The sequence below is a fragment of the Trachurus japonicus genome, chromosome 23 (genome assembly GCF_045865225.1).
Source record: "Trachurus japonicus isolate A0001 chromosome 23, Traja_1.0".
Taxonomy (NCBI): Eukaryota; Metazoa; Chordata; class Actinopteri; order Carangiformes; family Carangidae; genus Trachurus; species Trachurus japonicus.
The window spans coordinates 17,619,300-17,640,359 of record NC_140929.1 but is presented as its reverse complement, the minus strand read 5'-3'; the positions used below and the strand labels follow the sequence as shown (position 1 = coordinate 17,640,359).

The 21,060-nt window shown below is 42.2% G+C and overlaps 1 protein-coding gene across 4 annotated transcripts in view; it reads right to left on the bottom strand.

Moving 5' to 3' along the window:
- Positions 1–388: 388 nt before the first annotated feature.
- slc38a4 (solute carrier family 38 member 4) overlaps positions 389–21,060 on the bottom strand; it is a 31,591-nt gene continuing 10,919 nt past the window's right edge. For 2 of the 4 annotated variants that reach the window (XM_085769621.1, XM_085769619.1), the window contains exons 2-16: positions 18,830–19,053; positions 18,625–18,721; positions 17,928–18,043; positions 16,964–17,037; positions 16,015–16,107; positions 15,839–15,920; positions 15,666–15,748; positions 15,022–15,080; positions 14,128–14,388; positions 13,122–13,201; positions 12,194–12,294; positions 11,501–11,625; positions 4,739–4,883; positions 3,646–3,743; positions 389–3,454 (exon numbers count right to left, since the gene is read on the bottom strand). In XM_085769621.1, the coding sequence (XP_085625747.1) occupies positions 3,350–3,454; positions 3,646–3,743; positions 4,739–4,883; positions 11,501–11,625; positions 12,194–12,294; positions 13,122–13,201; positions 14,128–14,388; positions 15,022–15,080; positions 15,666–15,748; positions 15,839–15,920; positions 16,015–16,107; positions 16,964–17,037; positions 17,928–18,043; positions 18,625–18,721; positions 18,830–18,954 (1,644 nt within the window). In that variant the 5' untranslated portion in view covers positions 18,955–19,053 and the 3' untranslated portion in view covers positions 389–3,349. The remainder of the gene's footprint in view (positions 3,455–3,645; positions 3,744–4,738; positions 4,884–11,500; positions 11,626–12,193; positions 12,295–13,121; positions 13,202–14,127; positions 14,389–15,021; positions 15,081–15,665; positions 15,749–15,838; positions 15,921–16,014; positions 16,108–16,963; positions 17,038–17,927; positions 18,044–18,624; positions 18,722–18,829; positions 19,054–21,060) is intronic. The other 2 variants (XM_085769622.1, XM_085769620.1) reach the window with 1 other exon arrangement.

Here is a 21,060-nt window from a genome sequence, read left to right as displayed (position 1 = left end):
CTTGTTGGCTGGGGACCTACAAATCCGACACAAAGACAACTTCTCATCCAGGCCAGCACAATATACAACAGCATTGTACAGCTTGGCTCAATCATGCAAAAGAGATCTGAATATGTTCAACAGTTAAGATGAAAAAAATCATCCAGATTGAACACCTGAGATACTAAAGGGGGCATAGAGGTGTGGTGTTGGGAGCATCCTGTTAAAAACCTGCCGCCTCTGGTCTCTCTTTATAAAGAGCCTTTTTCAAAAGATGAAATCCGACCTGAGGAGGAGACAAATCTCTAACACGGGGCTGCTGGTGAGCTGAACAAGCCAGTGATGGCAGGAGGCTATTTGAGTTACAGCAGCGCATTTGTGAAATCATTTTTAATAAGACTACACCAGATTTTCAAACTGAGAACAAGTCTTTATTGAACATTCATAGCGGGTTCAGAATGGGCCATGTAGACCCTTTGGTGCTGACTTTATCAGACCGTGGAAAGCTTCAGTTCAAGTAACATTATGGAAGTAAACCCTCACCAAAACTGAGTTTGAAGAGGGTTTTTTTTATGACAGCAGTGAAATACATTGTAAGCCACAGTAAGGTGAGAACTTAAACTGTGTGCGGTCGTGCTGGTAGAGCTTCAGAACTGGCAAACAGGGAAGGTTCCTGTGCATTTTGTTATCCTGTCCTAGAGGTATACAGCTGCACGTTAGCATACACATGCTATTACATGCCATTCAAGAAATAACAGAAAACACAGTCGGCTCTGACAACAACTTGTTAAGATGTTCTGTCCTGTAAGAACCTTCCTGTAGTGTGGGTATGAAATACTTGAGATAATCTCTTCTTGCTTCTTTTTGCCTTACAGGACTGTTTTTTTTTTTTTGAAAAACACATTCAACATCGATACTGCTTACTGGTGTTTGTACTTTCATCCCAGTGTTGCTCAATGGGAGTCATTGGGAAACCATGTTATAAACTGTTATGAAGTAGGCCGTTGATTAATTCATCCTGATATGACAACATTAGAAGATGAAAATGGATATATTGAGACACAATTTTCTACAAATATACAAGCTTCAAAAAACAAAAAAAAAAACTACTGTCATACAGCAAGAAAAACATGTCTAATACAAGTTATAGATATTTATATATATACTAAAACAAACACTGAAGAAGACTTGTAAGGCAGAATCCCAACAACCCACTCACAGACAATGAGTGTCAGTGTACCATAAAATAAAGATTATTTACAAAGCATATACAATTGTCCAAAAAGACCATGTTTGTAATCCAAAAAACATGCACATAATACACTATTTCATTTGAAATATCTATTTGTCCCATGAACATAGATCCACAAAAGATCTATAAATGTTGTCCGCTTTGGCTGGACGTGTTTGTGACACGCAACGGCATCGGAAAACATGTGAAACGAACAAAATCTGGGTTATGATTCTATCGAAGGCACCAGGTCTAAAGCCAATTATAGTAAGAGCAAAAGGCATAAATAAAATTCTTTAAAATTTTAACAATCTTTTAACTGATTAAAATTTAAGAGAAAAGATATTTTGAAATTTTAAAAAGTTTAATTTTGGGTACGCGTGTAGCTACAACAACAGAGTAAATAAGCTAAAATAAGTAGTAATCAACTCTTTACTATCCAGCCTCTTCCAAATCACAAGAATACTTTGATATTTTTGAGAAAAGAAAACCTAAACCTTGTTGTCAAGATGTAGATGAGAAAACTGGTACCCATCATATGTCTGCATATTAAATATGTGGCCCGTGCCAGGAGACAGTTGACTAGCATAAAAATAAAGAAAAAAACAGTTAACCTAGCTTGGCAGTGTTAAACTCAGCACCTCTAGAGCTTAGTAACTGAAACTTAGTAATTGAAATACTATATTGTTAGTCTAACTTATACCAAAGCTTCAGTGTAAAAATGTTAGATACCTGTTATGCTCCAAGTCTTTCCACCAAGCTAATCGTCTGCTAGCTGTTTCATATTTAGCATACAGACATGACATTTCCCAAAATATCAAACTATTCTGAACTATTTTTAAAGCTGAATAGTACATTATCATGTTAGAAAAAAAGGCCATTCCTAAAATACATTTAAATGACATTTTAGAGAGTGAGAGGGTTTTCAATTGACACTGATGAGGAAGCTTAGCACAGGTTTAAAGTATTTTAAAAAACCTTGCCATTGATTAGATTTTAAAACTGAACCGTTTCCAGTTTGGCTCTGTTGGGATTGAATTTGATTCATTTTAGATTTGTCCAATTGTATTTTTCCAAACTGCACATGCTTTACACAGTCCTTTCAAGTGCCTTTTATTACTCCAGCAGGTGTATACTGTATGTTGAATTGATCATTCAACGTCATACAACCTGAATGGCAAAGAGCAGTACGAGGTCAAGTAAGATATGTACAACACTAATTTTCTTCAGTAGATACACTTAATTATGTACATTCATGCTCTGCGTGTTCAGATCCCTCTGTGACAGTAATACTGAAAGCGTCACCTCGCTTCGTGTACACAGACAGGATGCAAACAGCCGGCAAGGAAGATCCTCGAGAGTGTGGAGCTCAGAACCCGATCCACTAAAACTGTATGTGCATGTAGACTTTGGCAAAGCTTCTGATTGTTAACATGAGACACAGCAGCAAATTAAACCAAAACTCCATGGATACAAGTTCTACATGATTGAATTAAGCCACTGATTAACTGTTGATTGATTCATTTTGGGGTATTTTTTCCACGAGTAGTAGTGTAGAAAAGAACACATATGCGCTCATGCATGTGTCTGAGATATAATGCTAGAGGTGCTCTTTGTTTCACGGAGGACGACACACTCCACATGTCTCCTTCAAGTGCACAGGGGGACAGAGGGACTCGCATTGTCTTTCCAGCCCTGCAAATGTTGCAGTTCACAGATCGGGTAAGGGCTACACAGTATGTGTTTGTTCTGTCTCTTCATCGCTGGAAACACTTGTAATCATGACGGCCATCATGAAAATGACGGTGATGATTTCAGGCTGTCTTCGTGGCACATTAAACCAGAGTGTTTTCCCCCCTCTCTGGGTTTTGATTCTCTCATTTGTGATGTGTCACATCCAGAACTTTACAGCAACTATTAAAAAAAAAAGAAGAGCTAAAAAAAAATTCCTCCAGTGATTTTCTGTGGGGAAAACTGAAGATGTCTTAACCCAGTGCAGCACATCATGTCCTTATGTTGAGGTTTTATGATTGATGTGTGATGAATGGGACCAGAGGAAGGGAGAAGATACTAGCTGGGGTGGTGGTGGTTGGTGGTGGTGGTTGCTGCTCTCTTTACTGTGAATCTGAGGAGGGAAGCTTAGTGACCGCCGTTGGAGCCCGGGGGGTTGTGCAACCAGTCGAGGGCGATGAGTGACAAGCTGCCAATCATGAATATGATTCCCACGATCAGGAAGACGGTCGCCTGATGAGAGGGAAAAGGAAAAAGAGACAGAGGGAAAAGGTGGGAGGGGGGTTAACATGTGGTTGAGTGCGCGGTGATGCACAGCTGGGGTGTACTGAAATTTCTGAGAAGTCACATTTCGAGGGGGATAGATGGAGAAAAATGATACAGTGAGAACACTGCAGATTATGTGTGTGTTTCTGCACACTCACCCCGATCTTCTGCGGCGAGCGGAACGGCACAGTTTTAACCAGGCGGATGTAAAAGGCAGCAGGTAGGATAAAGATGAGCATGGTGGCCGCAGAGGCACCTGCAACAAAAACCAAGGAGAAGAATAATTAGTGTAATCACACAAACACCTGGGCCCACCAGTCTCAGTCTCACTACATCACTAAACTTACATTCTGTGAACTATTGCACATTTTCAATTTAGTTGTTGCACTTTTATCGTAAATACTAGATTGAGCTACCCAACTTGCAGTACTTGTCTTTTTAATTCTTTCGATATATATTGTTATGAAACAACGCACTCTACTGCACTGCAAGTTAATTCTTGCCTACTGTGTAACTTGACTTTGCTGCTTGACACAGTCATCACATTGTCCAAACATATCTCACTATAAATATAAAGCCCCATTAGCAATCCAAACACATACATGCATCTTAGAAGTAGATTAAACTTTGATTTATTATTGGTACGATTGTTTTTTTCTTTTGTTAAATTTCATTTTCACAGTTGCAGCTATATACAAAGACCTCATGCTGTGTTTTGCATCCTAGTGAAAATGAACATTTTATGCCCCACTGGTATCTTTATTCGATCTTAATCTTATTTGGTACAGTGCTTCATTTCCCTGACTCCACATCTATGATCAGTTGGGACTATTCTAATCTGATATAGATCTAGTGGATCTTTGTTTTACCTGAACATGCTGAGCTGTCATCTGTCTCAGTCTGAACATTAAACAGGCCTCCCCTTACATTTGTGATCACTGTGTTTGTGTGTTGGTACAACGACGTGAAGTGAGTGTTTAGGTCCAGTGGTCACAAACAGCTCACGCGACTGTACAGCTGACACAAGCCAACACTTTAAGCTCCTGCACTTCCATCGTATTTACTTAATGGAACAAACCCTGAACTGGAGGTGCTAATCGGGCCTCCACTGCATCTTGCCCTGTTTTATTAACCCATGCTTCCCCACAAGAGTTCTGTGTTTGAACCAAATCTTCACACTGGTTGTGAATCTCACACGTGAAATCATCAAGTCACCTCCTGTTCGTATTGGTCTTCAGCACCATGACTCACCGATGAAGCCGAAGATGTCTCTGATGGTTGGGACGAAGATGACCAGCATGTTGTTGAAAGCCAGGATGGCGGCGGCGATCAGTAAGTGGCGAGTCCAGCTGAACTCTCTGCCGCTGAACAACAAGGTGGTGATGGAGGAGCGGATCTGGAAGAAACAATCAAAGCTTTCCCACTTAACATGTGACCACAAATGGATCAGTTTGGTTTAATGTTGCATTTAATTCTAGCAGTTAATTCATTGTAATATAATGAAACATGTCAACATCCATACAGGAAGCAACAAATCAACATCACTAGTCTAGTTTGTGTGTCTGCAGGTCTATGCCTGAGGCTGATTCCCGCACTTGGCTGCTAACTGAAGTGTGTCAAGTGTGTTATTGTTAGACTGTGTGTGTGTGTGCTTGAGAGAGGAGAGAGGGAGCTAGGGAAACTGAGCAAAAGAGGGGATCCAAGCTAAGACGCCTGGTGCTGCTGAGCCACAGACGGCCTGTTCAAGCCTCCACTGGGTGAAAGGTTGTGGGTATCAGGTGAAACCTGAGGCACCGGCTGCTCGCAGGCCACAGGGGGAAAGGTTATAGGGGGGCGGTGCTTAGAGCGCCCATTCAAAAAGGCAGGGGATTATCTCCTGGAGCGCAATGGAACCATTGGATTGCATCAGCCGGTAGTGAGAGGAGGGCGGACTCGCCTGCAGGGGGGGAGGTGTGTCTTTACGCAAAGCTGCTATTGTCACTTGTAGTAGACTTTTTTTTCCCCTCCGCTTTTGATTTACTACTCCAACATTAAGGGGCAGTAAGGATCGCCATGACAACAGATTTTAATTATAGTTGCGGTAGCGTATGGAAAAAAACCCAGATGCAACAGGAGTTTCAGTAGATGTAGCTTTTTTTTTATTTAGTTTACCTGAGGAGGATGAGGGTGTGCAGCTTTTTCCTATTTAAGAGCTGCTGCTGGCAGAACACCACATGCCTTCTTCGTATCCTTTCAAGTCTGACTTAAGTACAAGATTTATATCCATTTAGCATGGCACAGTGGAGGAAAAAAAATCACATTAACTGGATTTTCTGCGCTGTCAGATTGAACCAAGTGACCTCCATCACCACTGTCAGGAGGCACCAGGATGACGCTGACCTTTAATGTCCACTGCCAAAAATGTGTCACCACTTGGGCCAAAACTCATTTCATGTGAGAGATAATAATGACGATAATTTAAGCGCATCTCTCCTGAAATTCCACAATTCCTCCCCCTATCCCCATCTCCATCCCTCTCTCTTTCTCCCACCAACTGTTGCATAATTAGGCCAAAAACTAGAGCCTGGATGCTGCATTTCTCTCAGAGGCTCCAAACTATTCAGCACCTGGCTGCTACCTGGCGCAAGACCTTTGTAGTTTACCGTGTGATATTTGCACACACACACACACACACACACACAAAGTGGACAAACTAGTTGTAGGCAGTTGGATCTGGAATGGGCCGGTTAGCAACAAACCAGAAGTTTAGGGCTTGGTTTGCCATATGAACTAGTCTGAGCTTGGAACAGATAATAACAAACCATGCTGGGCCTTACTGTTTACTTTGTGCCAAGTTGTGCATATGCATATTGTAGACAAAGCAGCAGACATGTGTCACACCTGTTAAACGTCAACCTCTCTCTCTTGATCCTGTCATTTCTACATAAAACCCTGTTTTTTTCCGTTTCATGACCGCATGTTTTAGTTGTTACAGATGTCGAATGTGAACTGAAAGTACATGCAGCAGGGTAAAAGTCCCTTTCCAAGTTAAAATATCAACAGGAAAGCTGTAACACAGTGTTTTTGACTGCATGGGCAATGAACCATCACATGAAACCAGAGAGCCAAACTGGGCCTTTTTCAAAAATAAAATGAACAAGCTTTTCTTTACCCCAACCAAAACAAATAGGCTTCTACGTAACAGTTCAGTTCCACAGGCAACAGGTACATGGACCTCCTCTAACTTCTCTCTGTTCTCTGACAAAATATCTGTAGGCTACTTCACATAATGAAGTAAAAGAGAAACTATTATGCCACTTGAGAGAGTTATTCAGGGGTGCAAACTCATCAGGGGTAAAAAAGGTGACAAGATACCGACCCCCTAGGGGAGTCCGGGGGCATGCTCCCCCGGGGAAATTTTTAAAAAAAACAACTTTAAAGGTGAATTTACAGTCAATTTTAGCACGAGACTAGGGTCCAGATTTACTCAGGTTTGCACAGCTTTTGCTCCTGTTAAACCTGCACAATCTGTCTCTCTGTGTTTGGTTTTGAAATATGTGAAGGGGGTCTTCAGCCTTTGCAGGTTTAGCATGAGTAAAAGCTGTGCAAAACTTAGAGAATCTGTCCCTCGATGTCCATCAGATGAACCTTGCAAACCTTGCCTTCAAACTAAATAAAATTTAATACAGACTGATTGGTTCATTGTGAAACATTTATTTATTGATGTAAATGTGTTTTCTGTAGGCTACGTAGGCTATGCTCCAAGGCAGCGCTGCTCTTTCTGTCCAATAACACACATGAAGCTTAAAAATGCCATAGGTTACATGAAACATATTAAGCGGCAATATGTATTTAAAAGATGTTCAAGCAAACGGTTCGGTTCACGGTTTTGTGGTCATGGTTTTCGGTTCGGTTTCGTATACTTTGATCGTTGGGAAAATCAATCATGTCTTGTATATTCAGGTTAAAACTTAAAGAATGAGGCAGTCTGACATCTGATACATTATAGTGACAGTCTGAGGTTAAAAGTAGGTGAGATTCTGGCGGCAAGGGAGGAGACATTGATAGTTCCAACATGTTTTAATTTATTGGGCAAATAAAGTTATCTAACAAATGCTAAGAACAATTAGATATTCACTGAAATATACAACCTATATTTATTAATTGTGGTTCTTACAAAAAATATATCTTATAAAATATAAAAGCTAAAATGTCTCTTAAAGCTCTGCCCCTTTAATTAGTGCATACTAAATAATTTAACTTTAGCCTACTACTTTTACAACCACATTATTTACCAGCAACATAAAGTGAAACAGAGGCAGAGGTCCTGCCACAGTCAGTCCACCTCCTCCTCCTCCTCCTCCTCCTGCTGCTGCTGCTGCTCAGGTCGCGCTGCAGCGCTAATAAATGCTAAACGCGCTAATCGCTAATTGGCCGTGATCGCGATCATCACACACACGCGGTCCCATACAGCAGAGCAGACCTATACAACGCTGCTGGCGCATCTTCTTGCTCCGACTCTTTCACTCGCCGTGCTCAAAAAGTCGCGTTAGTTAGTCTGTATTAAAAGTGAAGCTTCAGGTGTGTATTGCTGGACAGAAGAGGAGCGCTGCCACCACTCGTTGTCATCCAGATAAGGTGCACGCGCCTTAAAGAGACAGGTGCATTGGCTCGGCTCGGCTCGGCTCGCCTCGCCGGACCCCCCCCCCTCTCAATTTTTTTTTTTTTGCGGATTTACACGAATCACACAAATGACCAATTTGGGATCCAAAACGGCGAATTTCGCCGAAAGGTGATAAGTTTGCACCCCTGGTTATTATTAGCGTTTCGTGAGAACAGTTTTTAATTATCAGTTAGTTTTGAAGACTTGCAAAACCAGCAAAACTTCCCATTGTCCAAATGACAATCTGCGTAGTTGCTAACTTCACAGGTTTAAGTGAACTACACAAGTTTAGCTAACTACACAGGTTGAAGCTAACTTAATGTGCTTAAACCAACCATAAAAGGCATCAAAACCTTTATAACAACTGGATAAAAAGACATGGCCTAACAAAAATTAGCATTAAAGGATGGACAAACCAACTGGTAACATTTGGCTTTTGGGACAATTCCTGAAGCTAGTGCTACACAGGCAGCACTAGAGACAGGTCTGCTGATATTTTACTACACGACAGTAACACATAAAGGTGATGTTGGCGCTGTTAATTTGCAGTTCCCTCCCATGGCTTCAATCTGCAGCCGCAGCCTGAGAACTGGGGCATGTCTGACTCCACATAAAGCCCTTTCATTATGTACTGGATCCAGCCAAAGCCCTGTGTGATCTGGCCTGTTAGCATCCATCCTTCACGTGACTGCACACCGCCCCGCACACATATATACTCTTTGACATCTAAACATGCGTCTCCAAAACGCACACTCCCACACACACATCTCTCTCCTTTCTCATAGAGTACCTCCCGACTGGAGCCAAGGACAGTCACAGACAAAGCTAATGTTAATCTCTGGCTGAAGGTCGGCAGCATTTTCTTGCAAAATGAAGGTCAGGAGGATTCAAGGCAAGATTCTCAAATGTCAAATGGAAACTTGGCAGAGCAATGTGTGACTAAGTCGTTCTTTTGATCTGATACCTCACATGCATCCAGGTTAGTCAATCCTTCGACCATGCTGCAGCAACAAAGGATTAATTAACTGCAGGAGTGGTGATGGTTGTTTAATTAAAAATCCCCAGGTCTGCACGAATGCAAATTTCTGATCAGAGAATCGTGCACAGATTGACTTTATTTTTCTTGCCATCAGCAGAGCCACCCATTCTGTTCATATTACTATCTCTCTGCAGCTGCTGCTTATCACCAAACTTGTACATGTAAAGCAGGCTGGGACTACGCCTGTTCACAGGAATCTAAGCAGGTCAAAACCAGTTCACAGAATAAATTTGCTTGAAATATTTTAACAATGAGCCATAATGCTTATGTTGCTTCTATGGGATGTGAACTCCTAACATCTGTGTTACTGTCTCGCTCCTTCCACTAAGCTACAGTTCACTGCAGCTGGTTTGCTACATCACATGTCAGGCTTCCTTATCAAATTTTTATCTCCTTTGTTTTCATAGTCCCTTTCTTCCACTCTCACTAATTCTTATTTCACAGCCTCATCACTCTTATTCTGGAGATATATGGTGATTGTGATTGCGAGGATTGAGAGACATAGTATACACTGGTGGAGAAGAACTGATGGTTTGTGCCACACAGCAAGAACAAAACACGCACATGGATGTAATTGCATGTTTGCGGTTAACCAGAAAAGACATGATCAGAAATCAGAGTTTGTTGTTTGATCATGATCTGACACATGATCATCATGTGAAGGAAAACCACAACTGTGTACTGACTGACTGAATGAGATGCTGCTGCCAGAATTAATTATGAAATAAAAGATAGAGTAGAGTTCTATAATAAACTAATAATGGGCTATCAGCAGGCAATCATTAGATTCTACTTACTACCTTATATCTAACTGCAGATTTCTAGGCATTGTCCATCACCACAACCTCACATTGACAGCGCTGTGTACCGCTGACAGAGGTTTGGGTTTCTGCCTCCCTCCACTACCAGCACACCCCACCCCTCTCTCAGTGAAGCTAGTGGTCAGGGTGAGGGTTTTTCCACTGTCCTCTCTCAGCCTGTAAACTTCCACTGCAGAGAGAGGGGGATCCTCTCTCACATTCCCTGCGACAGAAAAAACAGCAGTGTCTGCTAAAGGAGGGGTGAGTGAGAGTGTGTGGGTGTATGTGTGTGTGTGTGTGTGTGTGTGTGTGAGAGAGGGAGAGTGATGGGTTGAGAGCAGGGACATCATGTGTCAGAACAAAAGTATCAACTAAATAGTTAAAATATGACAAAATTTGGTTTCACTTGAACATATGGGGCGTTATATGATTGCAGTATAAATGTGTGAATGTGTCACTGTGTAACCATGACATGCAGCCATTGCTGCATCATTCTCTGCTTCTCTGTCAGCACTTTCCTTTGACTCAATAGCAATGAACCTGCTGCCCTCTGGTGGCTGCTGACTGAAACTACAGCCACTTCAGAAACAACTTGAGATAAGCAGCTATTTGTCTTTTCAATAAACCAAGTTTCTGTGTGTTCTGTGTGTGTATGCGTGTGTGTATTAAAGGAAGCTAAAGTGGGGCAAGAAACTTTCCTCTGGCCTGTGGCAATTTTTCTTCTCCTTGTGTCAGATAAGGGCCAAGCTAAAATTAGTCCATGACCATATATGGGGAGGGAAGTGAGAAGTGTGTGTGTGTACGTATGTGTGAGTGAATGTGACTGAGACGACGTTTTCACTGGTGGACACAGACGTTGTAACCTTTGGTCTCGTGTTGTGAGAAACTGGGGAATGGGCACAAAAAGTTAGGACTGGCTGAATTGTTGAAACTCTGTGTGTGTGTGTTGGTGTAATTAAGAGGTGTGGTTGTTTACGACTCAGCCTGTGTGATTTGGGACTTGAGATGAAGATACAAGGAAAGTGCCAAACTGAACAGTGTGTTCTTTTTCACCAAAGTGCCAGGAAAAAACAGCTGCTTCCAAAAAAATGACAAAAAAAATGGGGCTGACTCTGCACCGAACATAAAACAGAGTCTGTATGCAGAACGACACGCAGCGGCAGCGTCAGTGGCAGTGGCAGTGTTCGAACGGATGAATGGAAATGGTTTTACAAGTAGCTGCTTGGTGAAGGGCAGCAGCCAGATATTTTAAAATTACAAGGGCGGTGTATGTTTGTCTGCGTTTTTGCACTCTGACGTAAATCAAATTATATCAGCTCTCAGACAAGGCTCCATTTAACGATGCTGAGAGGGATGGAAGGAGAAAAAAGTAAACTGACATTGGTGCAACAGCAGCAGAAAAAAAAAACTCCCTGCTCATGGTGTTTTTTGCAATAAGCAAAGTTTCCTGTTTTCCAAACTCAGCTATTGCTACATGTGTATTCTTTCCTGCAGAGACTCACTCACAGTGCGTTCATGTGTGATGTACTTACAGGAAACAGCACAATGGGGACAGTCAGAGTGACGGCAGTGAGGACAGCCAGACGCACCAGCAGCAACATGGTGTCAAACTTATAGACCTTGGTGAAGGTGTGGAGCAGCTCCGCCTCCACGTTATCTGTGTTGGAGGAGGAACAAAAAACACATGAGTGGATTCAAACAATTTGGGAGCAGATAACCGATGAGGTGGAAAGTGCTAGTCTTGTAACTTGGCATTTGGTCCAGTGTTAGTGTCATATTTGTGATTTATATCTATTCATATTTCTGATGTGAGAAGATGTTGATGTACAGATAGCGGGCAGGTTGGTTCAGAATGATTGGTTTTGCATACTTGAATGTGGTGTGACCCATATTATATTTGGAGCATGGATACCAACATATTCATGTCCTGGCAACATTGTTTTATTGTTGCAGGCATCTTCACTAGGAAACAAGCTGACAACGGGCAGGCTGCCACTTGCTGCCAGGAGTCACTGACTGACATGCTGGTTGTAATTAATGACTTTCTTGCTCGCTCTGCTTTCTTTCTCAGCGTAGGAAGAAGAGACTGATCACGTGGTTTTATAATGAAATCACTATTATTGGGTCAAATCCGTACAGATGCACATCAGACTGATGTTCCGACCGCCCGTCTTTGTTCTCCTCTGATCAGAGTCGACTGTTACTGATCGTGTGCATCTTCTTACCATAAAAGGTGAGGTAGCCGAACAGCGCTGACAGCATGTACATGATGAGCATGGCCAAGATGGACAGGTTGGAAACGTTCTGCATCTTTTTCCTGCTGCGACTGGAAAAAACAACACACAGACACACACTTTTAGAGCTAGAAGGTTTTGGGCTCATACTCAAAATTAGAATTTGTGTAATGTGGATAAATATATACAGTGAGTCTTTTCACCAAGTCTCGGTTGGCCACAACCCGTTCATACCTGGCTGAATTATGCATTCATTGTGCAACACCTGGCTGCACCCAATCCCACAGGAGACTTTTTTAATTATCAACTTGTTCCCAGTGACCTCACATCACTCACAACCAAATCAACCAAACCAGAAACCTGCTGCAAGTAGAAAAGACGACAATGGAGGCGTTTCTAAGACACACGCAAAAAAAGAAAGAACCCAGCTGGGATGCACGTGTTATTCAATGTTTTTTAACTTTCAAATTCTAAGGTATTGAACATCTGTGCTACTTGAATCAGATTCCTGTGTTTGGTTACATTGTGCGTATTTATAGCTCATCCGTTGTCAAAACAGATGATGGTGATTTTCTGAATTTGTTTGTGTTTCATCTCTTTGCATGTCCTTTATTAAGCTGCAGTGATCTAAACTCCACCACACGTACTACATTGAAATAGTATATTACTTAATAAGCATGGCTTTATATATAGTAAACAAAAACGTCAATGAATTCTCAAATTATATTCATTCCCGGTGAAAACTGATAGTGAGGTCGATGAGCCGAGTTTTTTTCTCAGATTCTTGTAATGCAAGTCCACTCCACATGCTGGGGTTTTCAAAGACAGATATCTCCAAATGTGCCTGGATCAGTGGAGATCAATATCAATCATGTGGGTGAACTGACCCTTATGGTTTGAGGAGAATAAAGGCACTTACTCCTTCAGCTCACTGTAGATGGGCAGGACTTCAGGGTGGCAGACGAAGGCAAAGGCCAGGATAGGCACAGTGTAGGCTGTCTGTGGAGGGGAAGGGAGAATGGACAGAAACCCATCAGGAAAAGACAATCACTACACAAACCTGTTTCAGGCTATGTGACTATGATGTTGGCCAGAAATATGCATCTCAAATGACATAATATGACTCTTCTCAGAACATCTACAAGTTGTATCAGAGCAAAGAGTTGGACATGTGTCATAACATGTGTCATCACTCTCATCTTCAGTCTTGGTTCTGGTTGGAACTTGTTGACTGTCATGACAGTTCACATGCCACACCAAGCATGAGATTGACAGTAGCACACACAATAGAGACCTGGGTAATAAGACTAAAAGCAGAATATTCACTGATGAGCATGTGGGCTACTATCAGCTGTACTCTTCAATACTGTCGTGCAACTTTTAAGAAATGAGTCTGAGGTGCTGATTAGTCAGCAGAACTGAGTATTTCTCATCTGGGATTAGATAAACTACTGTTGGACAGAATCAATTAAACTGTTTCTACTCTGATGTACAACTCCACAGAAGCACCAAAAGATCAGCTGAAAATCTTTAGTCAAGTCAAGTTAGATCGAGCTAAAACAACTAGAACCACGTAAAGCATTCCTGTCCTGATTATGATCACACAGGCCCGCACAAATCCCTGAGCACAGAACACACCCAAACAGACCCAACCTTAGCCAAATGTATTCTGCGTGGATATGGGCGTGAAGGTTGTAAAAAGCATTCCTGCGTGTCCGTGCATTTGTACAAACCTCAACAATTCCCATGGATGAATATTCTGTTTTGTTCTCTTTTAATTTCACGCTTGTTTTGTGCGCGAAACACACCCTTTGATAAATCACTAGGTCACACCCTGCCTGACATGTTTGCACATGGTGCTGAACTCCATGCATTGGACCGATGTTTTGGGTCAGCAGCAGCAGCCACTACAGACTGCTCCGTACCTGTGAGTTGAAGACGAAGTATTTGGGTGTGCACATCTCCTCGTCGTCGGGGTGAGGCTCAACGTGGACACTGGTGGAGTGGTGGGCGTCGTGGCTGCCCGGCACGGCCGCTGTAACGTCGGCTCGGGAAAAATCCATTTGTGCTGAGTGGTTTTGTATCATGTACAACCCCGACATGTCCGATCCGTTCGCACTGAGATTAGACGAGTGTTGGTAGAAGAAGGGAAGAGGGCACGGCAGCTGGGACTTTTTGTAGATCATCTGGAAAATAACAACATCATGGTCACATTCAGGTCTTCTCTAAAAGTTAAATGTTCAATTCTTTTTTGATTATTCAATCTACTTCTTGTCTTCATATGTTTTGAACGGAAAGTAGGAGTAAGCTTCAGAGTATTTGTATTATTTCCAATCGTTGGTACTTCATGCTTAAAGGTCTGTATAGTATCGAGGTAAGAAAGATGTTAGTTTGTCATTTGATTATAAAGCAGTTCAAGGTTCTAGGTTCTCTATTGATACTGTGAAAATATCAGTGCACGGAGAAATGCACACTGCCTATATTAAGAAACTAATCCTTAAAACAGCCGGCAGGACTCCCTGTGACTTTGTGATGTCACAACAACAACCTTGCAACAACCTTTGGTTTCTGATCGTTTACCTGAAATCTTCCACATCTGTACTGGATTTTGTTTTTTGGTTCTAAAACCCACAGATATGTTTTCTATGGATCAACACTTGTTTTAAAAACATAAGAAAAGAGTAAAATATGAAACCTTTAATTAAAAAAAATGTTGACACATCTTATTAGCTGTTGACCAGAGTGACCAGAGTCTCTGTGCCCGGATTGCTTACATTACTAGTATTTCATACTGTCATGCTCTATGAGGCTGAACTTACCACACCTAGGAAGAAGACCATGCACGAAAGGGAAAAACCACTGGTGTATCCCAGGTACCCTGAAAATGACAAAACATGAGTAACTGATAAGAAAACACACACAAACTACAGCAATGACATCAGTACCAGTTAATCATATGAAGCTATGCTATTGTTTGCTGCTCTGTTGTGTCTGCCACATGAGAATATGGGTCATGTACTGCTCCTTTAAAGTCTGACTGTATCAGTGACTAAAGCTTACACTGGTGAAGACAGATCTTCTGCACATGAAGCACAGAACCGTCACAGCTGTTCTCACCTTTATGATTAAATTTAGCTCAGACATGTCTTTCATATTATTTGCTCATTCATATCTGATCGTCTTAATTACATAATCTGGTCGGCTGACTCGTAAATTACGCGTGAGTGAGGGAGCAGAGTGCAGGTTTAATGGGAGGGTAACGTTACTGTAACTCCTAATTGCCAGAGCTGACTAAGGGCTCGGCTAGTGTTACATTACTTCTGGTGTGGCACAGCTGAGACAGCTGCGAGAGCACAGACACACTCTGTAAGTGAACATCAGAGCCTCTGAGTGGTAGTATCTGAGCGTCCTCTGTTGTAGTTATCATTAGTTTAGAGAAGTCACACACATATAAAATCCTTACCCAGATTTTTAAGGAGAGACAAAGGCAGAATGATGCCGATGGACACAAACACCACCAGGTAGTTTCCATTCATGTACCATTCACTGCAAAGAGAGCACACAGGTTACAATCTGAGGAGGTGACGTACACATGTAATAAACACAATGCTACACAATATCTTCAAAAACACTCACCCAGAGTTTTCTTCTAAACCCAGGAAGGCCCTGATCACTTCAGGCAGCTCGTACTTCACGATAAAGAGGTAGCTGGACATGGCTGCAGGACGACAACAGGGGAGACACTGAGGATTCTCTGAGACCGGACACTCACTCTACATCTGTACACATGAACACACTGAGTTTCTGCCTACCTCCAATGTTTTGCATGATTATTGATACAAAGGCTGCGAACTTCCCCGGCCAACCAAACGCTCTCTCCCCAAGCTTTTCATAGATGAGAGATCCTGCAAGAACACACAGAGTTGGCCATGAAAAATACAATTCAGGCACCACAACAAAAACACCAGTTCAATAATACCATCAAAGGAGAGTGAGAATAATCAGTTCATAAATTAAATAGTTATTTTTAATTAAATACTTACATAATTAAGTATAATCCCTTCTCTGTGTGTTTATATTGTCTATAAAAGGGTCACACCTTTAATTAGTGTTGTTCCATGTCCACTATAATGTAGTTGAACCAAGAAATGTACAGTAGTTCTACCAAATTTGATTTCAAGGAGGGTTGTGCATCCTTTTGTTTGGTTTCCAACACTTTAATATGAAGCGTTGTCTCCTTGTGACCTCCTGTCATGGGTTGACACAATAAAAAAAAAGCTTGTGCTCAGATTCATCTTGTACGGAGCTACTGTTTCAGAATGAAATTCCTCATTGGCCATTTGGGGGGAGGTTGAGCACAAATCTAAAATGTCGGAATGAGTTAATTTTCTAGCTTTACAGCATTATCAGTATGGTTTGATTAAAGCAGTCTTCATTCAGTTGTTTGTTCATCTTGATGCATCGAAATCTTTTATTTTAAAATGTACATTTTTAGTCTTGGCTCATGCAAACAGTGACGTTCAGTGACACTTTCTCCAGCACCAAATTCCACAGAGGACCAAGAAGGTAAAGTGTTTGGTGTGTCAGCATTAAATGCGCAAGGAAGGAAAGGAAAATTTCAAAATAAAACAGGAAATCATAAATAAAAGTCCAAATTCAGTCATTTTTCTATCAAATCTAGATCCTCAGTCTTTACAAAACCTTCTAGTGTGAGACTAAAAACTCTTCTAGTGTGTTGTCGGCATGAAGTGAAACACTAACCTCCTTCTTTTGCTGTCATAAGAAGCAGATGTACAGAATACAAGGAGAGGATCGCCACGGCGATGAGGAGGACTCTGCAAAGGACAGAAAACAATGGTCAGGGATGATCCGCAGAAGGGGACATCACAACTACAGTGATACAGAGAAACCTTGCGTGCACGCCACGGTCAACTTTGGTTTTTGCTTCAGGGGAATGAAACAGAGGGAAGGGAAACTTTGAGGTTTTTGCTTCGGCCCTAGCAGGTGGAGAAAAGTGGGACATTTCTGAACACTGAGGCATGACTGGTGCAGTCAGTGTTATCTCAATGCTACGTCAGTACATCTCATCTGCTGCATTCTTCAGATAACATACTATGTCCCTTCATGGAAATACTGCAGGCACAGGGCCGCCATGTTACGTTGATGACTTCCTGAAATAGGTTTCCCCTGCTCATTGTGATCTTAAGCTGCAGGACAAAGAGTTTTCTGTGCTGGTGGTGTTTCAGGAGAGATGTGTGCTACCTTCACTGGCAGATGATGGCAGGAGTTTATTTTTAATCGCCCTCTTTTGCATTAGCATCAGAAATATTTCCCTACTCCATCCAGCCTAGGTTTTCTATGTTTTCTCTTTCTTTTTTTTTCCTGTGGTGGTGCTGGGTCATGAGGTGGACGTGCAGGAGGGGCATGGACAGTGGCTGTAAGGACAGGACTGAGGAGTGTACGGTGACAGTGGGGTGTCAGATGTTGGAAGTCACCCATGAATGCTGATGATGCATGTGGATGGGACAGACTGAGCCAGAGACTGAGGGCACAGGGTAAAGGAGTTCAAACATGTCTGCTATGTTTCACTGGTTGAGTTGTAATTAATATATAAAAAAAAACTTTTGCTGTGACTATTTCTGAATTGTACTTTGTGCAAATTGTTTTCCAGTTTTGTTACTATGGCATGCTGCAGGTTTCTCTGTTGTGCGGACATGCTACTTACGTAAAGAGAACGATGCCGGTGTTGGCCATGGCGTAGGAGAGGCCCAGGATGCCGCTGCCCATGATAGCATTGCTCAAATTAAAGACAGACATTCCAAAAGAGGTGTGTCCAGGATGCTGCTCGGACAAAAAAAGATAGAGGAAGGATAAACATTTAAGTCCATTTTTAAGATAAAGTCAGTCTTAGATAATTGATGACTTAAAGTTGGAATCATAATGCACAAGAACAAGGAACATACTAAACCAGTATGCTATAATAACACGAAAATCAAGGAAAATACACTCATGCTCTCCTACTCAGCTCGATACCAGTAGTCAAGTGACTTTCCAATAGTTTTAAAATTTTATTGAATAGATCCCATTCTTCCATAACTTCTACATTGACTCATAACTGACAACATTTTCCAGAAAGCCTGAATTTGGATAGAGAGTTAAGCCTTACACCATAATCTGCCAACATCTGCCACACTCCACTGAGTTTGGCTGCTTGAATTATGTGGATATGACGTCAGATGGTGGAGATTTTTCCATGTGAAAAACACCATACATTATAATGGGAAAAGACAAAGGACCAATGTGATACAAATGATTTGTATTCCTGTTTTAAAACTTTCTGATTGTTTTCGGTATTCATTTTGGTAACATCCTTTTAAAACCCTGATAGACCCAACAGACATTAGTGTTGTGACTCTTCTTACATATTCCTCATGGTATTCCTCATATTTCTTCTTCTTCATCATCCCATTTGACAGGAACTTCTGGCTCTCTGCATCATCATTTTCATCCAAAAAGTGGCTGAAAGGACCATGAAAAAAATTACATTAGCATTGCATTACATGCAAAATATAGAGCATATGTAAACTAAAACAAAGCTTGACTAAATTGGAGAAAGGAATAAAAAACCTGTTGATGGTCGCCTTCTCAGAATCAATGGGCTCTGTAAAGCGGTCGTCAAGGCTGTCGTTGCTGTCGTCGTCAGCCTCCGTGGAGACTTTCCTCAGCTCCATACGATCTGCGACTCCTGGCATGGTGACGAGCAGCAAGACGAGATGCAGAGAAAGTTGGATGTACAAATTTCTAAGGACAAACGATCCGTGTCCCCCTCAAAATCAGTCAAACCTCGAAACCTATAAGAAAAAACAAACAATGAGATGAAACAGTGAAGATGTTCCCATTTCAGAGCCAGGTTCAGGTCTTATTTGTGAGTGATTTCCATCCTGCAGGCAGGGGTCAGAGGCCCTCTACCAAGCAAACCAGAACATCTCATTCCTGGAACTGTTTGTTGTGTGAACTTGAGAGAAAAAGCTGGAATGTGATGCAACCATGGCACCTGATACAGCACCTCCAACCCTGAAGTCCTCCTAGATTATTGCTGCTTTCACTTTACAGCAACTTGATGTGTGGTATTTACAACTATTACTTTACTTAGAAATACAGCATATAACAAAGTATATGGTGGCGCCTCGTCTCGTCTTCTGTCTTCTGGAGTGCCTGACTGCTTTGACGTACGTAGAGACTGCTGGCTGGAGTTAAGTCAACAAACTTGGAAACCAGGTCAAGGATGTAAAGGGTTCATAAAGCTGCTTGACTTACGCCATCAACAGGCTGCATTGTTCCTGTAGGAGCCAGTCCACTCAATCACAACCCACGACTAGTAAGGAAAACATGCCAACAGCTCCGCACAGGGAGCTGTAGCATTCATCATCACGTTATGTAAGGAGGAGATGTAAGGCAGCGAGCGAAGCCTGCGGGATTATAAATGCTACTAACAGCCTAATTATTTACAGGCCTGTTACTGTCACTCACACAAAGGGCCCATTGCTGAGGCTGGAAGGAAAGATCCCAAGTCTTGCTCACTGACAAACAACCAGCCATGGCAACAAGTACATGACCACAACAAAATAGGTGTGACTCACAACAGGGAGAACACCAGTAGCTTTCATTTTCATCAGGTTATTCACTGAAGACATGTCCAAACTGTCCACCTGCTTTCCTATAAACTTCACTTATGATTAGTTTGAGTCAATCCTGTGCAATATGGCCACAACATAATTAAATCAGGTGGACACCAGCCAATAAACAATCCACACACAGTCCCATTTACATTCACAAGGCAATTTACAGTGTACATTCGAGTGTGCAGACCTGGGAGCAAATTCCATCCAGGAGGAATCAAACCTTCTTGCTAACCACTGCAACATTGTGCCACCCCATTATGGAACTCCACATATGAATGTATGGATTTAGCAGCACGGTTTGGCTCTGTAACTTCCAATGACTTGACCACTCAATATCACTATACGCTGTGGACTGTTGTGGGGCCAGTTTGAGGACTAGCCCGCTGAATTGCCATGCATACTTTGGAGTATTTCCTCCATAGTGGTGTCATTGGCTGTGATATCCTTACCTACAGGGTTTTTAGGAGTACCACCACTTGTTTTACCCAGGGTGTCGTTCAAGGCATTCTACAGTGTTGACGTCTACTACTTTTTAAAAAACGTATGTAAAGGTATGTGCTCCTGTGCCCTGAGTGTTCACTGTGGCCATTTGTCATGATGAAAACTGCCTGATCGACTGGTTAAGGTTGAAGAACTTTATATGCAGCTAGTTGTCTTTAAAGGCAGAGTCAGTAAGTTTGTTTGTTGCAAACCCACAGACTCTGCCTTTAAAGACTCAAATTGGGCCCCTCCTCTCAGGCCCGTGACAGCAGTTTTCAGGACTGACACATGTTCTGCTGCTGTTCACACAGAACCCTTCTCCACTTCATCCTTCAAAGTTCTCCTTTGAGTAGTTGCTACTACCACACAAGAAAAGGAAATACAGTCTGAGTGAGGCTCTGGAGTGTCAAGCCCATACCTCCGGTGCTCCTTCTGGGCCCGCACTCTAGACGGCTAGCCACGGGCTAGCCACCACCCAGGCTCACGTCCTAGGTGGCTAGCCCTGCGGCTCTAGCGCTTCACTCATTTCCTTTTCTACGCTGGTAAGTGTGTATCCACCATTTCACCGGGCGTCCAGTCTCTATGTTTTATGCAAGCCCACACACCCAACTTCACATCGGCTCTGTTACTGGCTGGAGAAAACATGTAAGATCTGCAAAGTAAAAACTTGATACTTGGATGGTTGTTGATTGAGCA